Genomic DNA, 17,670 nt, shown 5'->3' on the forward strand with positions numbered 1-17,670 from the left:
CCCAGGTTTCGACCTTTCGATTCCAGTTCTTCCGATCGTACAAGTTAATTCAGTCCTTTGAATACAAAAATACGATAAGTTGTTATTGGGCTTCAATAACTGAGTGCTACTTGGTAGCTTTAGCCTGAGAAAGAGGTGTTCGTAGAGGGAGGGTTGAGAGAGCTGGTACGGTTCGTCTTTGCGATATCTCTGTTAATCTACCACCAAACAGGGGATTAGGGCAAATAGAAAACTTATAAAGGTCTTGTAGGTTCCACTGCTGTTTGTTCATGAAATAAATCCATCGGAATCTGTCAAAAAATAACTTGCTCACAAGAAACCAACGCTGGGGCAAAACTACTTATATTCATGCAATGAATCGCAAATTGCAAATATCTGGTCATATTTCTTGTTTAAGAAGGGTTAATATTGACTCCTTGATAATTTGCTGTTGTCATTATAATTATACTAGGACAGAATTATTAGAGTGCAATGAACGCCGTCAATCCTTTCATGTTTTACTGTTGAAATCGACATCAACTCCGCTCGGCTTCGCGACCTCCACGTTTTCAATTTTATGTTCATGGATGTTTGGAGTAAACGAAGTTTTTTAAAATAACGGCAGTCTAGTACATTTCATGAGATGTTTTCCTGTTGAATTTCCCTTTTTCATTGTTAACTAGTAGCCATCTCTCCAAACTACCTTTGTCAGACTGGAGTTTGGTATGATTCATGACACAGCATCCTTTTCCATCAGATCAATCGAAAGATTCACTACGAACATTTTTCGGTAGAAACTTCTTCAATCTTCAGTGCAAACATAGTCTATCCACAGACGTTTATTTTTTTCCTACGAATTATTTTCTTAAAGTGCGCAAGCGATTCCCCAAGTCCACCCCTTGAGTTCGGACTTTTGTAAAATCCCCGCGGTTAATACTTTCGCTAATTGTGATCTCGACAAACTCCGAAGACAATAAAAAAAGAGGATCTGTGAACAGACTTTGAAAACATTACAGAAGATACAAATGGAATATAAATAACTGGTATATGTTAATGAGTACGTAGACAAAATAGCCATGAAAAAAACATGTTTTAAAAATTAACGCAAAGCATTTTTACCTTGACCGGCAATGTTTGATAAAAAGCCCATTTGATGAAATAAAAGTATCAGGCTGCAAACGAGCATTTTAAGCAGATGTTTACTTTGAATAATAATCATACATTGACGTACATTTGCATCAAAGAAATCTAGAAAACTAGTAGAATATATTGTTGACGAAACGCTTGGAGTAATCTCTCACGTTTATAGTTAGGATTTTTCTGGGAGAAGGCGGTACGTGTTCTCTTCAAAAACGCCTTTTATATTTGTTTTCTCTGAAAATGAAAACTTGGCAACGCTCCCGTAGTATGAATGTAAGCCCGAACGATCATGCAAAGAAAACACAGAATTGAACCGCTAACGATCCAGAAGAAACATGCTTCCTCGGTACTAGGGGCGTATCTTCATTGAACTTCATGGATGTACATGTAACACCGTAAAACTTAGTTATGCAAATTTGTTATATGATCGACACCTCAAATGTGGAAAACCTCGCCGTAAAAATTTATTAACCGCTTTCGCGGGAAAGATTGGGCGCCAGTCGTTTGGAATATAATGTTTAATTTGCCAGTTCATCATATAGTGAGTACGGCAGGTAGCTCAGGGCTTGCTAACTTATTTTTGTTTTCTGATGTGGACCCCTTCCATAATTTCGTCTCTAAGATGTTCAAATCGTTTTCAAGCTAATTGGCGTTATGCTCGTGTTTATGACGTCTACCAAAGATTAATACATGCATAAATTATGTTAAACTTTTCTGGTCAGAGTATCTCGTTGTCTCAACGTAATATGGATTTCTGTGGAGCGTCAGGACAGGAAGGAAACTTGGTGTGCTTCACCAAAGGTTAAAATTCTTCAACTTTTAAACAGGTTTTTGTTTTAAAATTCGTTGACTTCAACGTTTGTTGGCCAATTTCTGCGCTATATATTACAGCGAGAGGCCTGTGTCTTGACTTGCTGCTTTTTGTAGCCTTTACTTCCTCTTACGTGATTATCTGAACGTGATCATACTGCAGCTGATACCGAGAACTTCCCTTGTATAGGATAGCTTCCCTTGGAAACGTGAGCAGAGGATTGAAATATCACGCCAGTACTGGAAACAAGTCATGCAGACTCCTTAGGCCAAGTAGACAACCAAAATATGTACATGGTGAAAAATATAATACCAGATATATATCAGATACAAATTAACTTCTCTAGGACTGGTAAAGAAGCGCCCGAGCCAAGGCATGAAATTCAGAGAAATGAAAACGTGAGAAGAAACAAGGAGCTGATACCCAATATGTATACCTCGTTCAAAGAACACTTGGCGCGAAAGAACAAAACAACACGAAAATGAAGTGTTTGACTTCTCTTATCCAGCAAATTTATACGTCACTCCTTACACGCAGCTAGCCCTGATAAACAAAGAGCGCTTGCATACACCGCTTAGAACAAGCGAATCGACCGCTGAATTTGGCTTTTATGTCCAATTCGCGAGTGTATTTCCGTCTTTGAAACACTTTGCAGTTAATTTCAAACCCCAAGTGGGTCGATCGATTCTAATCAGATGAACTTTGCACCATTTTACTATGTAAATCTAAAAGAGTTAATTTGAAAAACAATTGCTAAGCACTCGTCTGATTGTGTCCTTCACTGCTTGTCTGACTTCTTCTATCTTCCAACAGTAAAGAATCGGGTTTAATGACGAGTTCATGAAAACTAAGGTGACTGCATAAATCCAAGCGTGATAAACAGATGAAGTTAGTTCACTGTTGGCCACCAAAGCTGCCGCTACACCATGAGGTAGATAACAAGCGACCAGCGTCAGTTGCAGCCATATTGCAGTGGACACTGCCTTTTTGTATCGCGCTATGTTCAGTTGATTTGTTTGGTTCGGTTGTTGAACATTGTGGCTGTGAATCTGAGTGTTATGATGACGGAGGGAGAGGAAAATCTTTGTGTAAGAGAAGATCGAGATTGTTAGACACAGAGTTGTACCTATGATGCCATACCATAAGGTTATAAGGGGATTCCAAAACCACGTTGCTGAAAAGATGACAGACAAAACCCATAACGTAATAACGACCACGTAGGTTCTCCTTAAAGTTATAACTTGTCTGTATCTCAGTCCCAGCAACAGGGCGAGAAGTCTGTCCACGCTTATTGAAGTCAGAGTTGCAACCGACACTCCACACAAAATATAGCCTAACATAAAATGCGCCACTAACGTGTAGCAACAAATATTCCAATGTTTATTCACCTTAGACATCCAGCTGCTAACAGCGACAGGCTCTGAAATAAGACCAACGAAGAGATCACTTGTTGCAAGGCAACGAAGCAAAAGTTTGGACGGCGGATGAAGTGAAGACTCCTTGTGAAGAGCAATTAGGATCAGAGCATTTCCAAGAAATGCAGTGACGGACAGAAAAGAGTTCAAAACTGAAATAAATGTCAATTGGCTGTGTAGTTCAGCAGTTAAATTTGCGGTACACAATAGCTGTTCGAGTGTATTCTTCTGTCCATCTCCAGAAAAATTTCCTGTTGCCATATTGACCTGCAAGATGGCTATTCGTGTCCTTTAACGTAAGCTGAAACTGGACTAATCGCTTTTCATCAAAATTCGATCAAGTTAACAAAGTATCACTAGCAGTGTAGTAAAGTTAGGAAGTAGCTTAGTACGGCAGTAATTGATGAACAATCCAACGCCTTTTATGGCGCTTATTATTTCGTCAAAAATGCTAATACATGAATCATTGACAGTTTGGAAAAGCAGCTGGTTAACTGCCAAAGACTCTGAAGACTTAATGGCGTTTTGTTTTCGTTGAAAGAAACGGTACGAATTAGAATTATGAACGTTTTTTTTTACTTAAAATAAACATCGTAATAAAAAGAAAGAAAAAAAAAATCCATAGACCAACTATTGTGTTTTAAGCTAATGTTATTAACTGCGGAAAATATGACACTAAATTTTTCTGAAATCTACCAGTCTGAACCGTACCTAAATTAATTTCGTCCTCGATCATGCATTAAACTCATAATTTGTCTTGTTTCAGAAATATGATTTCTAAGCAAATAGAAGAGGGGACAAAAAAAAAAACATTTCAAAACGGGAAAGTTTGAAGGTTGATGGAATATGTAAATTAATTTTATAAGATCTGCCAGAATGGAAATAGACTAAGAATGATTTATCTTTATTTTCCAGTTGTTTGCTCTTTTTTTCGAGATTTATCCATTCATCAGTCATGTGTTCGTCGAATTCCAGCCAAAAAAAATCAACAAAGCGTACCACAGCTATTAAAATAGAAAAGGCCATCCCACTTAACAGTCTTCGACCTCTTCAAGCTTCAAATAAGAGAAATGACAGGTGTAAGTTACACAACCGCAGTGAAATGCATTAGCACGGTTTTTTTTTCAGATACGGAGGTCGATAGTTTTTTCTTCAGGGTGTAAGCAGAATTCACCTCGATTAGTATTGCTGAAGGTTTAAACAATTCCTGTACTATATCTCTGTCCCACTCCACAAAGAGCTGGATCTTAGGGAGAAATCAGAGATCTCGAGAGTGCATGTCAGATCACCCCATTAACTCGAGCTTCTCCGAGGGAAGTATAAACGATCGGCAAATTCGCTTCCCAGCAGTTCTCTGTAGGGTATGAATATTCTCAAGATCAGTTTGTTATTTGTTTTCTCTGAAAATTAAAACTCGGCAAAACTCATCAACGCTCACATAGCACAAACCGGTGTCTATGTTATCAAAGGCAAAATGTTTTCCAATTTTACTGTTCCTTTGTTAATTAAAATCAAAAATGCTGCTGACAACTTTCCTATCGTTCCAGCTGACAAAGATTCCTCCTTGTTTTGTTTTGCAAATGAATATAAACCCAAACGATGATGCAAAGAAAACACAGAACTGAGCTTTTGACGATCCAAAAGGAACTTGCTTCCTCGTTGCTAGGGGCTTACCCCTGTTGTTATCTTTATTGAGCTTCATGGATGTAAGCTTAAATTTACTATACGCCTCAAATGTGGAAAAGCAGGACATAAAAGAAAAATGGTAACAGCGGTTTTCCCCGGAAAAGTTCAGCCCCAGTCTTTTGAAATATGATGTTTAATTTGTCAGCTCAACATAGTGATGACGGCAGCTGGCTCACAGATAACCAACTTAATTTTGTTTTCTTAGAAAATGTCTTTTTGGTGAATTTTAATTAGACATAGCTGAAGTCCCTTCCCTTATTTTGTCCATTGATGTGGACTGCTTCCATAATTATGTCTCTGAGAAGTTCAAATCGTTTTCAAGCTAATTGGCGTTATGCTCGTGTTAATGATGTCTCCGTAAAATTAATATAGGCATGCATTATGTTAAACTGGTTTGGCCCGGCTGTCTCGTTGTCTCAACACATCATAGATTTCTGTGGATCGTCAGTACTGGAGGGAAACTCGGCTTGTTTCACAAAAGGTTCAGATTTTTCAACTTTTAAACATACTTTTGTTTTCAAATTCTTTGGCTAGAAAGTAGTTCAATGTTTGTTCGCCAATTTCTGCGCTATATATTACAACGAGAGGCCTGGGGCTTGACTCCCTGCTTTTCGTACCTTTTTCCTCCTTTTACGTCATTATCTGAATGTGATTATAATGCAGCCGATAACGACGACTTACATTGTATAGGATAGCGTCCCTTGTAAACGTGAGCCAAGGATTGAAATGACACGCCAGTTCTGAAAACAAATCACACAGACCCCTAAAACTGGTAAATTAACAACCGAGACGAGGTATATATGTATACAACCAATATTTCTACACGGACCAAGTAGACAACTAAAATATCTACAGCTTGAAAAATAAAACACCATAATTATACACGCCAGATAAATCTATATCTCTCTAGAATAGGCCATTTTACAGTTGTCTGCTTAGTTACCTGGCCTATGAATGTAAGCGAGACTGGAGGTGACCTTGCTTTGATACAGACCTCACTGCTTTTCTCATTTAAATGCAAACTAGTTAGCATAAGAACAACTTGATCTACACAACAAAAGCAGTGAGGTCTCTGTCAAAACAAGGTCACCTGCAGCCTCGCTGCCATTCAAAGGCCAGGTCACTGAACAGACAACTGTAAAATGGTCCATTGGTAGAGAAGCGCGCGACCCAAAGTATGTGCAATCCAGATAAATTCTTTCGCGAGAGAAAACAAGGAGCTGATACACAATATATACATATCGTTTCATGAGCACGGGGTGAGAAAGAAAACAACGTGAAAATATTGTTTGATCTCTCTTGATTAGTTTAGTTGTTCAACATGGCTGCGAATTTGAGTGTTATTACGACGGAGGGAGAGGAAAATCTTTGTGTAAGAGAAGATCGAGATTGTTAGGCACAGTGTTATACTTATGATGCCATACCATAAGGTTATAAGGGGATTCCAAAACCGTTGCTGAAAAGATGACGGACAAAACCCGTAATGTAATAACGACCACGTAGGTTCTCTTTAAAGTTATAACTTGTCTGTATCTCAGTCCCAACAACAGGGCGAGAAGTCTGTCCACGCTTATTGATGTCAGAGTTGCGACCGACACTCCACACAAAATATAGCCTAATATAAAATGTGCTACTAATGTTTAGCAACAAATATTCCAATATTCATTTACCACCGACATCCAATAGGCAACAGCGATAGGCTCTGAAATAAGGCCAACACAGAGATCAGTTGCTGCAAGCCTACGAAGCAAGAGTTTGGGCGGCGGATGAAGTGAAGACTCCTTGTGAAGAGCAATTAGGATCAGAGCATTTCCAAGAAATGTAGAAACGGACAGAAAAGAGTTTAAAACTGAAAGAAATATCAACTGGCTGTGTAGTTCAACAGTTAAATTTACGGTACACAATAGCTGCTTGAGTGTTTTCTTCTGTCCATCTCCAATAAAGCTTGCTTTTGCCATAATGATCCGAAAGATAGCTATTGGTAGTTTATCTACAAGGTAGAATCGGTTTTCATCCAAATTCAGTAGCTATTACTGCCGAAACTTCTCAGTGCAATAAAGTTGAAAAGCGGCTTTCAGTAACCCATGAACATTACATTTTTCATTAATTGTATGGAGAGACAAACTAACTAGGTTTATACAAGCAGCTTTGTTTACTATCAAAAACTGACTGGTTTCTGTTTCCGTTGTATAAAAAATCTACGAGGAAGAAATATCTGCATTTTCTTTCATTTTAGAGGGATACAAATCCGTAGTCTAACTATTAGCTTTGAAGCTTATGTTTTTAACTTCAGGAAATACTATGGAATCTTTCGGTTTCCTACATTTACCTCCTCAAACATGCATTAATGTCTGCCATTTCTTTGTTGATCGAAATTCTAGAAAAGCCAACAGTAGGTTTCCAATTAACAAGTAGGTATTTCCTTTTATTGTGTTGGAAAATGATACTTTGAACATCGCCATATCTTTGCACACCGGTACATTTGTGCTTTATCATAACCGTAGTTTCAGTTAGTAATCAAAGGTCTTCAATTTCCTTGAGTTTTCACTCTGAACTACGCTCTTAACGCCGATTTCAGACTAGTGTTTCCTTACTGGCACCACTCAAACATTACCACTACTAAAAAGAAATTTAAATTGAGTTTCTCACTTTTGATTTCCTAAGTTTACTCTATCTTAATTTCAAGCTGTGAATTTTAATTTTAATTCTCTGCTTTAAGTTTGGAAACTTTTTGGTGTTGATGAGAATTCGCCATCTAATTGAAGTCGTTTCCGCTCCTATTGTATGTTATAAGATTCATTTTTTATATTTTGAACAACCTAAACGAAATATTGCACTTGATGTGTAAAGGATGATATATAAGCAAGTACAAAGCTTTTCGATTACATCGACGATTTCGATTACGATCAGGCCCAGCTGAGACGTTTTATTACAATCTTCCCAGCACAGTACAAGCTTCGTACGACGCACTCAAATTAAAGATGCAATGAAGGAAAGATTTTCTCCGGCACATCGTTATGCTGAAACGGGTTATTGTATTCTAATTTGCGAGACCTTAGGACATTTTACATTTGATTTTCGAACGTCAAATGGATCGATCCTACTCAGACGAAGATGGCTCATCTCGATCTTTTGATCGCCTCATATCCCTAATTTAAACAGCTGATGATGATTCACGGCATGTATTCCTCTACCAATGACACGGATGAAAGCAAGGACTTTGACCGGCGAAATTTAGCCACGTTGGACAACTCCCAAAAATTACTTTATTTGGCTTCAGCAAATAATTTATCTGCTGGCCATTGACGAATCACGACATGTTGCTCAACCTCGTCCAATTACTGTTAATTATCATTCGATGCATTTTTCGCGTCTTTTTTTATTGACCGAGAGCTCATCACGTGACCTGCAAACAACTGCTGACAAATAATGGTCTACTCACGCGTAATGCCGTCTAAAATAAGTACAGATATTATTCTACTCATGTGTAATTGTAACCACGCTCTCGTGTGAAAAAATGGAAGATGGACCTCAGCGTGTTGTAAGGCACAAGACATCCGCACATACCACAAGCCTTACAACACGCTGAGGTCCATCTTAGTCCATCCAAAAGACAGGACACCAACTGAAAAGAAGACGGGCGTGGTATACGACATCACATGCAACGATTGCGAAGAGTATTACATTGGCGAGACAGAGAGAACTCTGGAGAAGCGACTGGGTGAACATCAGAAACAAACAACATCTGCAATCCGGGAACACCAGTCTCAGACCAACCACGAGATCGACTGGGAAGGAGTCAAGATTCTTGATAAAGAGTCGGTAGATATCAAAAGGAAAATCAAGGAGGCCATCCATATCAGACGTCAACGCCCAACACTGAATAGAGACAGGGGCTATGATCTTCCCGCCATTTTTGACCATCTGTTGTCACGTGATTAAACAATTTGCATTCACGTGACAACGTGAGCTCACTTTGATCGCTGATGAAGACTGTGCGATACAGTCGAAAGCTTTGTTTACAAAATTTTTCAGACCTTTTGACAAAAATAATTGTTCGTTTAATTATTGAACTGATTATCGGTGTCTTGCAAATCAATTATTTGCCCTAGGCTTCGGCTTCAGCAAATAATTGATCTGTTCGACACTAAGAAATCACATTATTTTGCTCCACCTCGTCCAACAGTTGTTAAGTATTGATTCGTCAAAATTGAAGTGCTAAGAAAATACTGGTAACTGTCACCATCCATCTCTATGTTCAGGGTTGTCCAATACACACAATCTGATACGGTCCGAAAAAAAAATTTTCGATCTGTGCGGTTTGAAAGACAGTAAAAGACTGTGTTCGATTCGTGAACGGTTTGGGAAACTGCATCTCATTAAGGAGACTTAAATTAAGGAGACTTAAGGAGAATATAAATCACGTCTTACCAGGGTAGAGTGGGTGACACGGCTTGTCGATCCGTACGGTTTGTACGGATGGTAAGGGCCGTTTTCCATCCGTATACGGTCGGAAAATTGCATCTCATTAGAGGGACATAGAATGTAAATCACTTGGTGCCTGAGTCGAGGGGGTGACACGACTTGTCGATCCGTACGGTTCGTGCGAATGGCAACGTTTGCCTCTGGTCTTACCACGGCCTTGTTCCTTTAAAAAGGGACCTACGTATTCAACACCGACCTTTTTAAATGCCCTTAACGACAACTGAAGTCTTGACCTGGGTAGCCGAGTCCATCATTAGCTATTGGAGCCTATTTACGGCTATTTTCCTGTAGTCGATCGGGGGGTGACTCCCATACGAAAAGGTCAGGGATGCTCCTTACCTCGCTTAGGAGTATAAATCAAGAATTCTGTTCGCACATAGAGAGTTCATTACGAAACGACATTATTTCTAGCTGTCAAGGTATCTTTTAGGGTGTACTAGAAGAAATTAGAACATAGAAAACGCCCTCATTTCCGTTTTTACGGCTCGATTTACACCGATCTCTCGAGTCCGGTCTACTAGAGCGAGCTCCTTCTCTGAACTTTGCTGAACGGCGGCTGGTAATCGAGCGTGGCCCTATTGCGTTTTAAATTGTATCTTTATGGGTCAAATAAAGCTCGAGCCACGCCAGATTGGTCTCTTTTAGGGGTGTAAATTCAAATTCGACTGAAAATGCCTCATCTTATTTCCACTTTGTTTTGCTTTTGTTTGTTCACTGTTTCTGCTAACTTGAAACGATTTAAGCGAGCTACCACTCCTAGGCTTTCTACTCCTTAACTAAGAGAAAGAAAAGGCTGCACAGGCTAATTCGAAACGCCCGATATGAGAAGCGAAAGAGTGTTCGAGCGACCAAAAATTTGACGCCGAGTCCAAGTAGCAAATGCCCTAATTTCATTTCAGTTCTAATGACAACGTCACGCCAATGAACTGACCTTGTGCCTGTAGTTTTGTTTTGTTTTGTTGCAATGTATCAAACACGAGAGACAGTGTTTCATCGAGACATCTAAACACCAAGAAGAGAGTTGAAAATACCACGCGCAGCGGAGTATTTTTGACGAACTTAGAGGTGTTTGGATACCCGATGAAACATTGTCTCGAGTGTTTGATATATCTTCTCGATCGAAACAAAACCTAAGGAGGAAACGGAGAAGTAAAATCGTCAAAATCTATGCTAATTATGACCGGGTATCCAAACCTCCTTTACGGCTGTGATTTTCTTTGTTTTAACTTGACGAATTATTAATGAGTTTGAGAAGGTAAGTGATCGAATTATCTTGACCTGTTCAATTTTCAATCGTGGGATCGTTTCCGGTACACGGACCGCGTGGGTGAATCGATCTATTGTTGTAATTTTTCAGCGAATTTGGGAAGCATAAGCGTGGTTATTTTATGTTGTTCAAATTGCAAGTTTTTTCACAGGAAGTTAGGGCACCAATGACCTCAATTTGTGACTTTTGCTTTGTTTTGTCGCTAAGCGAATGAGATTTCTTCGAATTACCTGATTAAATCGTTTCCGGGACTCGTGCGTGTAGGGTGAATCGTTCTCTTGTCGTGATAATTGAGCGAATTTGGGAATAAATAAACGTAGTTATTTTGTTTTACTCAAATTGTGAGTCCTCGGTGTCACGGGGAGTCAGGGAGTCAGACCGGCTAGCAAATTCGGTTTCACCCGTGCATGAATTCTGATGGAGACTCAGTCTGCATTCATTTTCATAATCGTATCACTTCTAGCTGCGATATCACTCGTTAATTACCCGCTGAAAGGATAGATCAACACCGGAAGTTTAAAATTGAGCGACCGAACGCTCATTTGCCTATCATTTGTACAATCTGATTACCCACTGCAACTCATAGCTTGCTATCGCATTCACGAGCTAAAAATGATCATAACTTGTTGAATAATGTTAGTTCGGGCTTTTTTGGGCTCCTTCTTAGCGTAGAAGACACAGGAAAGGTCACAATTGAACACTGCCCCACTAACCTACTGTTTTCACTGTTTTATACTTATAACACTGTGTCTATTAATCGCGATCTTCTCTTACACAAAGATTTTCTTCACCCTCCGTCATCATCAAATTCAAGTACAAGACCATGTTCAACAACCAAACCAAACAAACATAGCGCGATACAAAAAGGCAGTAACCAGTTCAATATGACTGCAACTGACGCTAGTCGCTTGTTATCTACCCTGTGGTGTAATTGTGGCTTTGTTGGCTATCAGTGAACTACCTTTATCTGCTCATCACACTTGGATTTATACACACACCTTAGTTTACTTAAACTCTTCATTGAATCCGATTCTTTACTGTCAGACAAGTTCGTTGCTATTGTTTTTTTGACTTAGATCCTGTAAAACCTAAACGATAAAAAGATTAACAGTTCATGATGTCTAAAGATTAAGATATTAGAACTTCTCTAAAGGGTTGTCTTGAATGAAAAGGTGCTGCTTAAAACTTTTAATTTCTCGGTTTTATATGTTGACTTTGTCTAAGCAGTAAGATAGTCGTAAGAGAGAATTTCATCATTGTTGTAAATAAAGGAAACGTTTCAAATGGATACTTATCATTTTATAGCCGTAGATAATAAAGAGATGATAAATGATAGATTGCAATTCTTTTTCCCGTAGACTACATTACATAGCATTCAAACATGGTTAAATGAAGAGAAGCGATTCTGTATCAGGCAGAAAGCCGGGATATCTTATGAGATGGGTGAGCAACTCTGATACAATAATGAATATTTTCCTTGAGCACCCAGTCAGGAAAAATAGATTAATAGTGTGCACTTGATTTTAACGCTTTAAGCTTGGCTAAATCTATATTACTTTTGATGGCGTCGCCTATGAAAGTACGTATGTAAAGCGTTTTATACTGTACTGTTAATATTCCAGGCCCTTAAAACTGAATTTCGGACGATCTAATTTTCGGACAATTGTTTCGTACGAAATAAATCGTCCGAAATTATTTCTAAGAAATCTATTCGTTTAACTATTCACTCCTACAAAAATATGAAACAAGAGCTTGTAAAAGCTGAAGAATTTCAACTTTCTGCACGTGAAACACACCGAGTTTCCCTCCAGTGCTGACTCTCTACAGAAATCAATAATATGATGAATTTGAGGCCAGGCCTTTTACCTCGAGGAAAATAGAGGAGCAGACCAGGCCAGTTTAACATGGCGCATGCCTATTCAGGTTAATTTTTTATAGACTTCATAAACATCATCATATGTTGCCAATTTGCTTGAAATTGAGACGGTCCACATCTTTGAACAAAACAAGGAGATAGCTTGAAGCTATCTTTAATTAAAATTGACCGAATAAAATGAAGGTAGGTCACAACGGTTTCCTGAATTTTGACTTGCTGATTAAGATTCAATTGGTTACCGAACAAAATTTTGAATTATGGCAACTTGTAATGTCAAGATCAAAAAGGCTTTTTAACCTACTCGTAATATCCGAGAATAGTTGACATGGCCAGTAAAACAAGTCATTTGCCAAGCAAATTGAGTGATTCCCAACAGTAAAGTATAATTAACAAATTTACAAAACAAGATTTGCCACTGGATGGTAACCTACATCCTTGAAGGCCATTAAGAATAAGAGCCAGTATAAGTTCCTGGCTCACAGGAAGCAAGTTTCTTTAGAATTTAAATGGAACCGTTAGTGAATGTAAAGTAAGACATATGTTCCCTTATGTGTTTTCTTTGCATCTTCTGCTTATATTCTTTTGTTAAGTAAATGAAGACTTGTTTGTCAGGAAGAGTAAAGCAAAGTAAAAGGAAGACTTGTTTGTCAGTCCGAGTGATAGGACCCTCTGGCTAAAACACATCTCCGTTTTTTCGAAGCAATTCATCCGCGACGTAAATAGGTCGCAAATTTCAAGGAAAAGAGGCTAAGAACAGGATAACTGCGATAATCAATCATTCGTTATACATTTCCATCCCGGTAGATCCTGTGAAAGAACTACAGATTCCTTTTACCCTCAAAATCTTCTCGTTTAATATCGCCACTACTATTTATTTAGATGTCATCTTTCTCGAAAACTGACAAATCTGTAATTAGTTTGATGCGTGATCGATGAAAAATTAATTTAAGATCTAACTGGTAGATTTCAGTACATTGTGACAAGTTTCCGAAGTTAAAAATATACAATTCAAAACCAACGGCAGGACAATAAATTGTTACCTTGCTCCTTATTTCCACGTTACTATCAAATGAAAGAGAACGTAGACCATCTAAGTCATAGCTTTTTGGTAACGACGGAATAAAACCAGTCAGTCCTCAGAATCTTTGGCAGTAAACCCGCTCCTTGGCTATTTAAGTTGTATTTCCAAGCTGTCAATGATATGTATTGACACGTATGAGGAATAACTAACAAGCGCTATAAAAGGCGCTTATATTCAGGTTTTCATCGTCATATCCTCTCTTGTGGTAAGAAGTCACACTGAGGAGTTTCGGCAGTGCCAGTTAACAGATTCTAGCTTACAGTTTAACTATAAATACAAATCAATATGGCAATAGCAAACTTCACCGGAGATGGACAGCCGACAAAAGATGAACAACTTTTATGTTCCACGGGTTTCACTGCTGGACTACACGGCCACTTGACATTTGTCTCAGTTTTAAACTCTTTTCTGTCCGTAACTGCATTTCTTGGGAATGCTCTGATCCTAGTTGCTCTTCGCAGGGAGTCTTCACTTCATCCGCCATCCAAGCTCTTGCTTCGTAGCCTTGCAACAACTGATCTCTTCGTTGGCCTTATTTCAGAGCCTCTCGCTGTAACCTATTGGATGTCTGAAGTGAATGAACATTGGAATATTTGTCGCTTAGTATTACCCGCAGATTTGTTTATAGGCTCTATTTTGTGTGGGGTGTCTCTGTGGACAATGACTGCAATAAGCGTGAACAGACTTCTCGCCCTGTTGTTGGGACTGAGATATAAGCAAGTTGTAACTTTAAATCGAACCTACGTGATCATTGTTACCATTTGGATTGTGTCCACTGTCATTTCAGCAATGCAATTTTGGAATCCCGTTATCACCTTATGGTACTGGATTATAGTTATACCACTCTGTCTAGTAATCTCGGTTTTCTCTTACACAAAGATTTTCCTCACCCTCCGTCATCATCAAAATCAAGTACAAGGCCATGTTCAACAACCGAACCAAACAAATCAACTGAACATAGCACGATACAAAAAGGCTGTGTCCAGTGCAATATGGCTGCAACTGACACTGGTCGCTTGTTATCTACCCTATGGTGTAATTGTGACTTTGTGGACTAACGTACCGTCTTCAACTGTTTATCACTCTTGGATTTATACAGCCAGTTTAGTTTACTTAAACTCGTCATTAAACCCGATACTTTACTGCTGGAAGATGGAAGAAGTCAGACGAGCAGTGAAGAGCACAATCAGACAAGTGCTTTGCTATTGTTTTCCGACCAAGATCCTGTAGACCTATAAGATGAAAAGCATCCCTGATGCGTTTTAGATTTTAGACCTTTTCCAAAAAGTAGTCTTAAATTAGAAGTGGTGCTTAAACCTTTTCTAAAACATCTCGGTATTGCATGTTTCTGGATCAGTAAGATAGTCCTAAGAGAAAACTTCATCATCGTCTTAATTAAAAAGAACATTGTTTCAAATGACTTATCCTTTTACAGCCGTAAATAATAAAGAGATGGAAAAGAATGAATTGCAATTTTTCTCCGCGTGGAATACATTACAAAATTATGACTCAAGTCTTCATTGAAGCACATGCGTAGTTTTTTTAGAATATGAAAATGTTTGAAACTTTCTTTAAGATGCAGCATATCTGAGATTAAATGAGTTCAATTAGAAGTGATAGGTGAAGTGTGCCTTTATGAGAAGCAGTTATATTTAAATACTAAATCTAAAACTGTGAAGCTTCGCTCTATTGAGTGTTTGAACTCATGTCTCTTTGGAATTGGAATATTGGATATTGGATAGCAATTGCTAAATCGTTGTTGATACTTGCGTGGGGAACAGTGTTAAACTTTTCGAATCGTGCAATTAACACAGGGCTTTTTGAGGCAAACATTTTTCCTTCAAAAAAAGCTCTTCCGTCTTTAACATAAATAGGAAGTTCGGCTGTTAGACATTCGTCTGCGGCATATTAGACCAAAGATGAGATTAATGCGTTGTAGAAAATGGCGATAAAGTTGTTGGAATGGAAAACGGAAAATACTTAGCGACAAAAGAATTGATTTAATTAGTTTCAGGTAAAACGGAAGAAGTTTAGGACTTCCTTGCTAGCAAGGTTCGTATTCTTGGCATAAATGTGTATTTGGCAAAGGAAGTCAATTCTAAATATAGCGTGAGGAAAAAACAACTTTGAATTTTAGTCACATTATGGAGAAAACTAACTAAAACTGAAGCTGGTAGGTTTAAAGATGTGCGAGTGATGAATAAAAAAGTCCTACATTTTTCAAAAATAAACGTTTTTTGAAGATTTGTCCAACCCGGCTAAGTTTCCCCCGGACAAAGTAGCCACTTTCATCCATGTCATTGGTATAAACGGTGGATGCTGTGAATCATTAGCTGTTTAAATTAGCGATGGTGGGCGATCGAAAGATCGAGGTGAGCCACCTTTTAATGAGTAAAATCAACCTATTCGACGTTCGAGATTTATGAACTTTCAAAGACAAAAATATCCTCTTGAATTCGAACACAATAGCCGGATTCAGCCGACGCGCTTGTTGTTCTAAAAAAGGTATGCATTAACAGGGCATGCATGGGCTGTCTGGCAGGCCTGGCGGATAAATTTGCGGGATAAGAGAGGTCAAACAATAATTGGTTTATTGTTTTTTTTTCTCTCTCGCCTCGTGTTCGCGGTGAACGAGGTATATATGTTGTGTATCAACTCCTTGTTTCTTCTCCCGTGTTAATTTTTCTGGTTTGCATGCTTTAGCTCGGGCGAGTCTTAACGCTAAAGAAGTAAAGTTGTATCTGGTGTATATGTGGTGTTTTAGTTTTCACCGTCTAGATATTTCGTTGTCTACCTCGTCTCGGTTGTTTTCTTGCCAGTTTGAGGGGTCTGTATTATTTGGTATCAGCCCAAGCTTGTTATTTCGATCCACCGCTCACGTTTACCCGGCATAGTCGATCGAACCTTCGGAAATCGAACTCAATCGAATTCAATTCGGTGATTGAATTCGATTGAGTTCGGCAATCGAACGAAATCGAACACCGAACTTTGTGTGAGTTCGTTTTCCGAAACAATTGAACTTAATCGAACCCAACCCATTAGACTGAGTTCAATTAAGTACGGCAACCGATCTCAATCGAACATAATTCAATGGACTGCGTTCGATTGTGTTCGGTAAATAATTTCGCTTGAACAAAAGAAGCGCCATAAATAAATGGTAAGCAAAGAAGTGTATTCTGAAAACATGGCCAGATTCAATCCAATCATTCGTTTTAAAAGACGACGAAATAAAACACTTTTCTGCGCGCTCTCCTGGATCGCGTACATGTTGACTGATTTGGTCACGTGAACAATAACAGTCTAAAATAGATCGAGGCATGCACTCGCATTATGGGATACCTGACAAATCCTTCTCAGCGGGGAAGCTTAGTTAATATCTGGTATCTTAAGCTTATTTAGCGAGGAAATTACTCGCCTTATACATGACATCAACTTGGAAGTGCTTGGTAATCTCAATGATGAAATATTGATCGAAAAGAAACTACGAAATGGAAAACAAACTCGACATACCCCCACTGAAAATAGTGCCCATCAAGCAGAGAAAGTCGCCTCAGTCTTCACGGTTTCTGTCTTTATCTGTAACTGCCGTAGGTGACTTCTCTCCTGGGAGAGAACAAACGCTAAAAGCTTGAACGTCAGTCAGTCTTTGAAGATACATGGTGAAGTTCAAGATGACTTGTGGATAGACGACGTTTAGTAAACTGAAATTACAAACAGATAAACAAAGATGTACAAACTGCATGAAAAGCGACGAAAATAAAACGGATAATCTAGCAAAAAAACCAGGACTCGCGCTAACGTTATGGCGCCGTAGAAAGTCTCCTTACTACAGGTAATCTGCAAAATGTGTGCTCTTTGAACCAGCGGTGAAAAAAATGACCGAGAATATTTGGAAATATAAATCAAATTCGAAATAAAATGTAAATAAAC

General features: G+C 38.7%; 2 protein-coding genes across 2 annotated transcripts; one reads left to right on the forward strand and one right to left on the reverse strand.

The window, feature by feature from the left end:
* Positions 1 to 2,414: 2,414 nt before the first annotated feature.
* LOC149116330 (melanocyte-stimulating hormone receptor-like) lies at positions 2,415 to 4,304 on the reverse strand. Its single transcript, XM_089282276.1, has one exon. It carries the CDS (start codon positions 3,604 to 3,606, stop codon positions 2,665 to 2,667), a length of 942 nt encoding a protein of 313 aa, XP_089138402.1. The 5' UTR covers positions 3,607 to 4,304; the 3' UTR covers positions 2,415 to 2,664.
* A 9,715-nt stretch (positions 4,305 to 14,019) lies between these two features.
* Positions 14,020 to 15,011, forward strand: LOC149116331 (melanocyte-stimulating hormone receptor-like). The gene has a single exon (XM_089278680.1). It carries the CDS (start codon positions 14,026 to 14,028, stop codon positions 14,968 to 14,970), a length of 945 nt encoding a protein of 314 aa, XP_089134806.1. The 5' UTR covers positions 14,020 to 14,025; the 3' UTR covers positions 14,971 to 15,011.
* The last annotated feature ends 2,659 nt before the right edge of the window (positions 15,012 to 17,670 follow it).

The sequence above is a fragment of the Orbicella faveolata genome, unplaced genomic scaffold, assembly GCF_042242905.1.
Source record: "Orbicella faveolata isolate gen_17 unplaced genomic scaffold, um_ofav_v1 contig_12, whole genome shotgun sequence".
NCBI lineage: Eukaryota > Metazoa > Cnidaria > Anthozoa > Scleractinia > Merulinidae > Orbicella > Orbicella faveolata.

What these genes read in the sequence shown, in the direction of transcription:
- LOC149116330 (XM_089282276.1), bottom strand. Translation starts at nt 3,606, where the DNA reads ATGGCAACAGGAAATTTTTCTGGAGATGGACAGAAGAATACACTCGAA.
- LOC149116331 (XM_089278680.1), top strand. Translation starts at nt 14,026, where the DNA reads ATGGCAATAGCAAACTTCACCGGAGATGGACAGCCGACAAAAGATGAA.